General features: G+C 36.0%; 1 protein-coding gene across 7 annotated transcripts in view; it reads right to left on the bottom strand.

The window, feature by feature from the left end:
* Positions 1 to 150: 150 nt before the first annotated feature.
* The window catches only part of topaz1 (testis and ovary specific TOPAZ 1), a 79,504-nt gene continuing 67,719 nt past the window's right edge, over positions 151 to 11,935 (bottom strand). For all 7 annotated transcript variants that reach the window (XM_079589995.1, XM_079589992.1, XM_079589994.1 and 4 more), the window contains 6 exons: positions 6,084 to 6,184; positions 5,834 to 5,999; positions 5,595 to 5,747; positions 3,029 to 3,232; positions 2,503 to 2,680; positions 151 to 1,263 (listed from right to left, as the gene is read on the bottom strand). In XM_079589995.1, the coding sequence (XP_079446121.1) occupies positions 1,053 to 1,263; positions 2,503 to 2,680; positions 3,029 to 3,232; positions 5,595 to 5,747; positions 5,834 to 5,999; positions 6,084 to 6,184 (1,013 nt within the window). In that variant the 3' untranslated portion in view covers positions 151 to 1,052. The remainder of the gene's footprint in view (positions 1,264 to 2,502; positions 2,681 to 3,028; positions 3,233 to 5,594; positions 5,748 to 5,833; positions 6,000 to 6,083; positions 6,185 to 11,935) is intronic.

The raw sequence follows: 11,935 nt of genomic DNA, 5'->3' as shown, positions 1-11,935 counted from the left end.
ATTTATGAACGTATATGCTTATTACCAAGCAACAAACCATTATTTTAAGACATGCACCTTCAAAAATTAATGTTATTTTCAAGTTCAAATGAGTAGAAAAAGAAGAAGTTGAATTTGCCTTCCATTTTCAAGAAATTTCCAGCATGATTTCACAGAACAAAGTTTTCATATTTATTGTCTTTACATATTTGACACCCATTTTTATGACTCATTTTTCTTGTGAATATAGTATTGACAGAAAAAAGAAAGAAAAGTTCCACTTGTCCACACAGACACACAAGGGTCATCAAATACAGCAACATATTCTCATTTAAGATTTTGAAAAACAAAATAAACATTGATTTGTCTGCATGTAAAAATGTGGGAAAAATATTATAAAAAGCAACTGACTTTAGATTGGTATTGTATTTTTTATTTGTAATAATTTTCAGTTAAAGTGAACAAACTTAAACGTGCACATCACAGAACTAGAAAAAATATTGTATCCAATGATGGAATGTCTTTCATATTATTGTACACAAGTGCCTTTCAGAGCTACCGCGGTCATATGATTTACACTAATCACAAAATGTATTTGACAGTTTCTAATTGGCAAGACTAATGGTAACAGTGAAGGTAACTCTGTTTTGCCAAGTCTTTAGTAGAAAATAATGGAAATATTCACAAATACAACACTATTTTAGAAAATTTGTTTACATTCGGGGGCCATTTTTTTTATTTAATTTTTCACACAGGAGTTTGTAACCTCAGATGTAAATCTCTAGATTGATTGGAAGTTCCAGGATTTTTTAAATTGTTAAGAACATGAAACTAAATATTATGAAAACTTTTTTTCTTTTTACTCAAAACAAAACAGTCTTGTCTTACAACATTTTAAACAACAAAATGTATAAACCACCACCACCACACAAAAAAAAATTGCAACCAGTTTCAAAAAGTCTCAGTTTCAACAGTCCGAAACATGAATTAACCTTTGACCAGACTTTGAGACGCTTGTAACATCTGGGTTTATCTGTTTATTAAACATCTGTTTACAAGCACGTGTGTGTGTGCTAGCTTGCCCAAATCTCTTGTGCCCACCGCTCATTCTGTAAAAACCATTTGTGGGCAGACACACGATCCAGTTGAAACAGTTGCTCTTGGCTTTGGTTGACAGCTGTGTAGCGGATGCTCAATTTGGGGTTTGGTATGAGAGCCGCAGAGAGGAGACGACAACCGGCCGCCAAGTACACACTCTCCGTTACATCCTCGACACCAGCATGCCTAAACCAAACAACTTACATACTCACAAATCATGACCAAACAACATTCAAGCACTTACAAGTGGGGTTAGGAATCAAAAATCGATTCCAATTCTGTAATCAGATACTATAGGTCAGGAATCAGATACTTGGCATAAAATTACAATTTAGATTCTGCTTATTGATTTCTGTGGGCACTTTTTAATTTGATTCTAAACCAGTCAGAAGAACGCAAAAGAGAACTTAATTCAGCAGTCATGCGCTGTTTTGCGAAAAAAAAAACTCAATTCAGCAGTCATGCACATCTGAAGCTCTTGAATAACTTTTGTAACTTTGATCTATAAAGTGAAGACTATGCAGTGTTATTTTACATTTGATTTACATTTTTGTACCTGAATACTAGACCTACCTAGGGTGAACCAGACATCCCCAAAAATTTGGGACAGTCCCGAAATCTAAGCGGCTGTCCCGAATCCGGTCCTAATTGTCCCCAAAATTATACTAAAGCAAAATCTTGAGTAGTTATTGTCTGATAAAGCATTAAAAACTGTCTGTGTAGGTCAAGTATTCCTGCAGCCAGCCCCCGCCGGCTGCTCATTGGCTGCAGCATCTTTTTAGTTTCTTTTTTAAGTTCTACACAGATACCGTAGGTGCGAATTTAGATATGCATTGATAAGCTAATTTTTATTCATTTATTTCGTTGACGTGGCTGGTGTACCAGAACCCCAACACGCCGGGAAGTACCGGGAGGAATGGGTGGGGAAATATCCATGGATTGCCACAGCCTTAATCAATGAAAGTAAAGCGTTCTGCAATGAAGAGAGCGCAAGGTGCAGCAGCCGCGAGGACAGTGAATGTGCAGGCAGCTAGTCGTAAAGAAGTGATTGATTGGTCACTGTGTGCAAAAAAATACTTCGGCCTAATATCTGATGTCAGGTTACACAAAGTAAATCATCTACACAATTATTTAGTTTTCTTATTTAATGACCGACAATTTAGTTGTAATAATAATTTTGGCATAAGGCTTATTAGCGTCATGCTATAGCCTGAAAGGTCTGATTTACGCACTGTTACAACAGTCATTGTTTTTTTGTTTATTCGGTTTTTCACAATGTCATTTGAGTTCATTATTTTAATGTTGTTTTTGAATAAAAATATGTTTGGTTCAGGTTTGAAATCCATTATCTTTTATTATAGGCTATGTAGTCTAATATCATAGTAGGCCTACCTAGGTCATCCTAGACCTCCCACAAATACATACCTTCTAAGTGTAATGAGAAGTGACTGAGAGGATCCAGCAGGGGCCAGTAGGTTGGTATTAATAAAGGTGATGAACATCTCAAAGGCCAGCGTCATCTCGATTTCGGTGAGACTACACGGCAGAAACAGACTGTCTGTTTCACACACCACTGCAGTGTAAAACCCTGCTGACCGAGCACCTGGAACACATACACAAACATTATACAGGATACGCAGTGCATTAGTGACATGCTGAGCATTGTGGTATTTAAAAGCGGGTGGGCTTCTAAACATCAAATGCTAGACCCCCAAACAAGAGAATCTGTAAGGCCCCGATATACTTCAAGCAAAATCAAAGAATGAACTGGTGTGACATAATTTCAAACAAATCAGGATGATTGCTGACAGTATACCACTGCAAAGATATTTTGAACTATACTTTTTACCCCTAAATGAAGAACGAAAAAGAACTTCGCTGCGAGTATATCGAGGCCTTTCAAAACTTAAGTTTGGTTGAATTAGAGATATTGAGGAGTTATCTGACTCACGTTTAAAAAGGGCCCTGGCACGGCTCCAGTTGTTCTGCTTGCCCAGTTTATGGATGAGGTTCTGTAGCTGAAGAGTTTCAGGCACCATACCATGTATTAGCATGAACTCAACAATATCTGCTGCAACAGGTAATGTCTGCTTTATCACGCAGAAGCGCAGATGAGCACTGAACATTTCAGTATAGTCGTTTATCTGCACACCATCTGGAAATGTGAAATAAAGTTGAATTGTCAGGAAAAATATTAATATATGCAATTAAATAAATTAAATTAATGAATCAGCATATCATTAATCAAATTAATTAAAAGAAACAATCAACTGGCAGTCCTAACCGTAATAGACTAAACTACAATGAATGTCTCTTCACACACACAAATACATAATTTAATGCGTCCTTGCTGATTAAGTTAAATTCTCTGAAAATAAAATCTTGTTACTTGTATAAAAAGTGTATATGGAGCGTTTTCATTAGCAATAATCAATGTACCGGTATTTGTTTTTACAATATTTGTAAGCAGTTTTACAAAGAACAACCTTAGAAACACCCTAATGAACAAGTCGAGGATGACACTATACTTTATACTCCTTTTCAGTTATGAAATGTTATTATGTGCCGAATCATTGTTTTAGGAAGACACATACATTTGTCATCAATTTACAATGTGGACACTAGATGGCGCTATGGAGTTTTTCCACGTTGTGAAATAGCCTACACAAACTCAACTGAGTTAATTTCCAGTAACAGTAATGTAACAGGTTATCCTTTAAAGTATCCAGTTTTAAGTATCCTTCTTGACCCTCTCACATTAGACATATTTGACTGCTGCTGCTGTCTTTCTCGCCAAAAGTGTCAAAAGTTATAAACGAGCGCACTGGCAAGTGTAGATATGGCATTATGTAGACAGCTTCTTTGATTCTAATCGAGCTAATGCGCTTACTTCACACACAGCTCTCTGAGCGCGCGAGAGAAATGCAGTATTTCCTCGCACTAGTTGTGAAATTACAATCTGAATGAAATATTTCAAATTATTATTATTTCTGGCATTATAAAGGGGGCACTAAGGGTAAAATTATGCTCATCACTCAATCACGAGCCAAAATACAGGTCCTAAAAATATCTATACCTGGCGTCCAAGTATCGATACAATGTCCTCAAGCAAAATATTGCAACACTATGCTGTATCTATTTTCCCCCACCCCTAATAAATACTGTTCTTTTGAACTTTCTATTTAAAGAATCCTGGAACCAAAATTAATTTCATTTTATACTACAGGGCCGTTGAATGCTTGAATCTGATTGGTTGACAAACGTTCTGAGGTGTGCAATTATATTCAGGGAACCGCACGGCTAAAGTAGTTCCGGCAGGTCTTAACCGTATTACAGTTCCATATCACTTCGCGTAGTCAACTGTAATAACGGAAAATAGGATACAAATCATAACAAGAAAACTGCAGCCGCATGCGCTTTATCTGCAGTTCTCAATGTCTAACTTCACAATCAATGGAAATATGCAGTTTAATTTTAATAAATAAAGTATATATAGTCCTATATATAATCAATAAAAAATTAAAAAGAATATTTTAATAAATTGATAGTCCTGCTGCAGATAATATAAAAAAGAAAAAATTATTGATTGGCCTATACTTGTTAAAAGGGCTTTGTGTTTCATTTATTAGGCTAGTCTGTCACTAATAGAAAAAAAAAAGAATGAACGAATTAATTCAAACGAATTGAATAAATAAATAAATAAATAATAATATTGACGCGAATGCTTCTTTCTCTCTCATAACTGCATTAATAACTGCATAAAGCCGGGGACACACTTACTGTAAGGCCGGTTATAAATGTAATTTGATAGGCTACTTATCTGCATGCACGCGTGTTCAGCGCGTTCAGTCTGTGTTCACAGCGGCGTTTAAAATCTGCTGCATTCACAGTCAGAGAATGTTTCTAGTCGTTACGTGTGTCCAGCATTAAGTGGCCTTTAGTCTGCTATCAGCGGCTCAAACCTCCGTTACTAACTCTAAAATGACGTTTTGGAATTAGCAACGGAGCATGGGTTTAGATGCGCAAGGAATTAGTCCTACATACAAGAGCGTTTTAATGACAAAAACTTTACAAACGTCTTGAAATTCATCATCTGAACAATATTTCGAGGTGTGGCAACTGTAGTATAAGCGGAATAATTGACTTCAGGCCGTTGAATTATTAGAAAAATAATGCACACCCGAGGTGTAACGGCCACTCCGCTTCGCGTCGTGACCGCATTACCACCTCGGGTGTGCATTATTTTTCTAATAATTCAACGGCCTGTCGTCAATTATTCCTTACTTAAAATATAGAAAGAGTTTTTTAATTGTAATATTTTAAAATATTAGTATTTGTACCGTATTTAAATGCAGCATTGGTGAGCAAGAGACTGCTTTCAAAAAAAAAAAAAAAAAAGCCTTACTGAACCCAAAGCTTTGAATGGCAGTATATGTATGCATGTATGTATGCATGCATGCATGCGTGTATGTGTGTGTATTTCACAATGAGAGAAGATGAAACATGAAATAACTTGCTTATCGGTTGTCTGAGTCCAGGTAAGTTGGTAAGAATCTCTAAGGTGTCTCGGTGTGATGTCTTTCCAGCTAAGAGAGTCAGGACATGTTTTCGACTTTCTATGTCAGCCTGCTCACAAGGCCACATGTTTGAGCTCACAAACCATCCATCAGCTGAAGGAAAAGAAACGCATACACTAGTAATCCCTTATTTCCAGATTCAGAACAACACACACAAAAGTTGCACATCTCCTTTTTACCTCTCAGCATTTTCAAAGCTCCCTCAATACTCCCGCTGTAAAGGAAGAGCTCTGTTGCCATAGTGACCAGTTGACAGCGAGACACCCCGTGTTCATTCCCCATAATCCCCTTCAGAGTGATGAACTCAATGTGCAGTCTGAACATCACACTGACCAGCTTCACTCCCTAAGAACATGCAGGACATACACACCGTATTCAATCAAAGTACTACTGTACAAGCATGCTTCCACAAACAGGATACACACCCACCTTATTCCACTCTTGTGTCCTGTGGTACCTGAAGATCAGAGACACTCCAATTCTTCCCAGGATGGTTTTGATCATTTCATTAGACGAGGCTTGCTGACACACTTACACAGAATATAGACATGATAATCCACCCACAATTAGTGAAAAAACATGACATTTATTTTCATGACTTTTCCCATTGTTTAAAAATCCAGTCAGAATTTATTTCAGAGACTGTACTCATAATATTCACAGAATTATTTTAAAGCATTGCAAACCCAAGACACTTTATGTAACAGAAACTGATACAGAGTATATACGTATGCGTGTATATATATATATATATATATATATATATATATATATAATTGATTGCAATTAATTGCATTTCCCCCAAGCTTGTGATAATCAATATTTAAACGTAGAATCACCTAATTAAATTAAACACAGAAAAAAAGGAACAGAAAATAGCCCTATATTAAAATAACATTAAACATCAATATATCAATATATTATTCTTTATTCAGTTCCCTGCAACACAATCTGATTTAACAGATTTTTTTTTTTTTTTACTAACTATCAAAATAAAGTATAGTCCTACAAAGCTATTATCACCAGAGCATGTGATCAAAGCAGGTGATTAGAATAATAACACAACACCACTGTTACGAGTCAAATTAAATAATTCAATCAAAATCCATCTTTGCAGTGCAGAGGTGACACAGAAGTGGCATCAGAACTGGCATTAATATATTTACACTGCATTTAAAATTGCATAAATAAAGCTATGAGATTTTTTTTATTTTATTCAATATTTAAATATGAACTGTTTTCAAATTTTAACGTTCTCATTAAAAGGGTAGGCCTACTTTAAATGTGAAACTAAAACCGCCAGTAGGTGGCGGAAAGTTACTGTCTTAATAAGTGAGTTGAGGGAGTCATTAATTCAACCGATTTGTTCAAACGGCTGATTAATTCGGGAAAGCAACAAGTGATTGTTGATTGAATCATTAAATTGATTCGTTCAAAACGCGGATTTCAGTCAAAAAAAAAAATCATCGCTGTCTGTTGCATTGAGACTCTGTTACGGTTTCATTTTGAAATTCTCATCTGCGAAATAAAGAGAAAACTAAAAATATTGACAATATTGTTTATAAAATGTAACTCATAATGTTCATTTAACTGTTATATAAAATAAATATCACATTTGCAATTGTGCACGGGAAACAGCACTCTTGCTGATGTGATATTGTATGATAACAACATAATATGAATATAAGACAAAAACTCATTTGGGAACATAACTGCACACATCACGAAGTGAAAGCACGAGAGACAAAAGCGATGTCAGGTCACAGTGCCTCGTAAATCGTTAAAACTAGTGCTGCACGATTAATCAAATCGCAATCGTGATGTCAAGCCTATGCGATTATATGACGCAAAATGCTACGATTTTATATGAAATAAACTGTTAATTTTTGTCATCATTTGGCTAGTTACATGATCCCGCTCTTATTCATGCAAATGCTTTTAAACCATTCATGCGCGACAAGACAATGTGCTGTCTGTGAATGTCCTGACTGTGACACACACACGCACTAGTATCGTGCGTGCGCACAAGACAGCACGCCAGAATACAGTTCTCTTTCGCGCTTGAACAAACAATAACACACACAATTATGCCAAAATTTATTTTTGTCGAGTATCTTCATAACATAAGAGCAGTTTTATGATGAACGAAAAGAGTTGTGACTTGGGAGAGAACGAGGCGCGTGAGAGATTTGCGTATCTGTCAGCAGCGGCTGGTCTTAAGGGGCAGTACACATTAGCCACTAATGATCTTTGTTAATCAAAGAACAAAGGGAACAGAGAAAAAAAACTCACTGCTCTTGACTAAAGAACTTTTGAAGCTGTAATAAGGATTAGTCTATATATAATGTATGCAGCGCAGACTGTTTGATAACTTTATTCAATTTCTGTACATGTCCTACCTGTTAGACAGGAAGGGCACAGGTAAATATGATATGTGAGGGTTTATTTATGGGTTTATATGAGGATTGTTTGAAGTTCACTAAAATTCGAAGCCTAATAAATGATTTAAAAAAAATAATGCTTTCAGTTGGCGGACCAAGCAAGTTTACTTGAAACCATTTGTTTATTATATCGCAATCGCAATATTGACCTCAATAATCGCAATAGGACATTTTCCCCAAATTGTCAGGGCTCCATACTAACTTTTTTTTACTAGGAGCGCTGTAGCCCCTGACTATTTTAGGAGCGCAAGGAGAAAATGTAGGGGCATACCTTAAATCAGCTTGTATTTTCCGGACTATAAACCAGACACAAAACTATTTTTTTCATAGTTTGGCTGGTCCTGCGACTTATAGTCAGGTGCGATTTATATATCAAAATTAATTCATACTGACTGAGATGAACCAAGAGAAAACACTACCGTCTACAGCCGTGAGAGGGCCCTCTAGTTAGCGGAGTTGTTCAGAAGCGACACCGAGGATGAAGAGTACAGTGATGTGGAATGAGGTCGCGGGAGCTTGGTGAACTTGCTTACCGGTAACTTGTTGGACATGGCTTATGTTAATTTAGCCTATTCAGCCTTCCAGGTGTATGTTTTTTTTTCTGTACCTAATACCTTCAAGTTAGCCTACGTGTCGCCACCATACACATCAGCATAAATGCTCCTGATAAATTATTTGTTATTAAAGAATTAACATTCACAAACCACTGTTAATTTAACATAAAAGCAAGCAGGCTGTGTGCATGGTTTGCCATGACTGAATGCGCGCAAAGTGCGCTCCCTTAATAATTCCTAAAAATCTGACATCAGTTCATCGCATTCTCATACATCTCTGTTATTATCAATAAAGCTGACTGCATGCATAATGAATCTTTCATAATATCTTTTATAATCAGAGGATTTGCCAGCATGCAGAATTCAGCACTGAACAAAAAGTCAGTTTTGAGCGGTGAGGGGATTCTATCTTAAATGCTTATGATTGGCCATTGCGTTCAAGAAATCAACACATATGTCGGTGATTGGCTACATCGCTCAACGTTGCAAACATGTTACAAATAGAAACTATGGCCTTTAAATCGTTTCTATTTTGTTTTAGTTGTTCTTGTTGCTTTTCTGCAACAAATGAATAACAATTTATTAGTTTTTATATGTTTTATTAATTTCTATTTAATCGTTTTATTCTCCCGCAGCCTGCACACATAGAGTGCATTAGGCTACCGCCTACGGTGTCGTGTGATCGAGATCGGCAGTCTGGAGCCCTGAATCGCGCAGCCCTAGTTAACCCTCTGGAGTCTAAGGTGTTTTTGGGGTCCTTGAGATGTTTTGACATGACCTGATATTTGTATTTTTTTCAGTTGCTTATAAACATATTAATGGCAAAGGTGTAATTACACTCTATTTAGCACGAACATGTCTATCATAATATGTGAGCAACATGCATGTACATGTTTGCATTTTTGAGAGAATATTATTTATGCATGGTTATTCAAAAAACTAAAACTTAAATTGTCTGATATAAGACCACAAACGACCAACTTCACATATTCCCACAATACTTTTGACTAATGGGTGCTGTCGGCTAAAGTGTTTACTTTAAAATGATCTGAAAATCATCCGGGCTAATCGTTCACATTAAACAATAGATTGATTTAAATTTTGTAAGACACTTTTTGTTTGGAAAGGCAATATGCAGGTGGGCGTGAATGATCCAACAAGGTCATGAATAATGTCCTCATTCCCACCTGGAGAAGACAAAGAGCTGCTAATGCTGCATACTAATGAGCAATTCATAGGTGTCACTGAGCCACAAGATGCAAAGACAACACACACACACACACACATATTCACACACACACATATATATATATATATATATATATATATATATATATATATATACATACATACATACATACACACACACACACACACACACACACACACACACACACATATATATATATATATATATATATATATAACTACAGAATTGGTTCAGAGTTGGAAACATCTTGAAAAAAGTGTATTTTTCCACAAACTGTGTATGCTTGCAAATTGTATAATATCCAAGGTAAACATTTCTAGTAATTGTGCAGTTAATTCTCATTCGTATTTTCAGAAAGTTTTTGATGTAGGCTATCCTCTCCCCAAATTTGTCACTAATAAAACACAAAAATAATTTAAAGACAAGGCTTATATTGATATTTTAAGATTTTGTTTGCACCTTGTAAATTAGGTTTTGATGTGGCAGTAAAAACTTTATAATATATCCAAAACGAAATGTTGTCTTTCATATTTAGTCTGTAACATATCGTCTTTTATAGGCTAATATATATTAGGGCATAAATTTTAATTTGCAGTTTAATATGTTGCTTATCCAAAGACATTTTATTTCAACGTATTCAGTCGATTTTTACTCATCTCAGTAGGCAATATAGATAGTTTCATTCACACACAGACACGCGCGATCTGTAGCAGCTAAACAACAACATGCGTCTGTGCCGTTCATTCATTCAAACACAGAAACGCGATTCAAATTTAAACAGTCTTTTGCGGTTTACAGACACCATTTCATATCGCGATTAGAACAAAGCACTTACTGATGATCTGCAGCTGGAACCGTTGTTAGGCTACTCCAGCACGTTTGAGGTAAAATTTCCAGGATTATCACGATATTATTATTCCTCACAGCGAGTGTGTTATCCAGCTGTTGTGGGCGTTGACTGGTTTGCATGTGTTGCTTCAGATCATCTGCGTTTGAATAGCGCGCGCTCTCGATGGGCGTGTCACATTAGCAGAGTAATGAGCTGCCAGAACGATAATGAGACCGGCTGATCTCTCGCTCTTTATATATAGATTACATAAACAGAGAATATTTCTTTTAGTTTTGAATTAGATAATTTAAAACTACACACTTAAATGATTACAGAGATATATAGCTCATGTCTGAGTGAATAGTATTCGCTGAGTTTTGTTTGAGTTTAGAGAAGTGCTTCAGAAAAAAAGTTCACGGAGACGGAGAGGCAGAAAGCACTCCCTGTTTACTTTCTTTATTTTACAAAAGCACAATGTTTTATTTCGATTGTAAGTGGACACATAAAAAAGTAGACATTTAACAGCTTATTTTTTCATATTTCTTAAGGCTGTATGACCAAAACTGACGGAGTATTTTAGGTCTATTTTGCTGCTATGTAAAAAAAACCGAGCAAAACGCGCCCACGCGTTTGCCGACCTCAGGGGGTTAAAACACTAGGCGCGTTTTCATTACCCTTCAAAATTGCGCAAATTGAAATTGCAAATTGAAAATACGCATAATGGAAACACGTAATTTTCAGAAAAACTCCCATATATATATATATCGCAAAAAAGTTTTTACATTGTTATGAGGTGGTTTTTCAGGCAATTCAAAAATAAATATTTTGAATTCACATTCACAGTCACCTGACGTAATGACGCGGTGTGTTTGGACAGAATATGAGATCGAGTTCTTTATTAAATTAATAGAAGACAAGAGAATTACAGGAATACTGGATTCTAAACCTCAAAGAAATGCCACGATCAAGACCTCGAAGCAGAAATGAAGGAAAAACACATGTGCCGCTCACAGTATAAGGGTATTTCCTTACCATTAATGCTTGGACAACACGCTTATCTCCTTCGATTAATAATAATGGCCACTGTGGCGGCTGCAATATATAAACCTACCAACATTCGTTGCCATGATTTTTGGAATGACTTCTCGCGAGAGGGAAAAAATAAGTTTTAATCGCATTAAATTTGTTAATGGAAACGCCGTCATTTTTCAATAGTTTTATCGACAAAAGTTGTCGGAAAAAACAAG

Source organism: Phoxinus phoxinus (genome assembly GCF_949152265.1).
Source record: "Phoxinus phoxinus genome assembly, chromosome: 19".
NCBI lineage: Eukaryota > Metazoa > Chordata > Actinopteri > Cypriniformes > Leuciscidae > Phoxinus > Phoxinus phoxinus.
The sequence above is the reverse complement of the archived record's forward strand: the minus strand, read 5'-3'. Positions and strand labels throughout refer to the sequence as shown.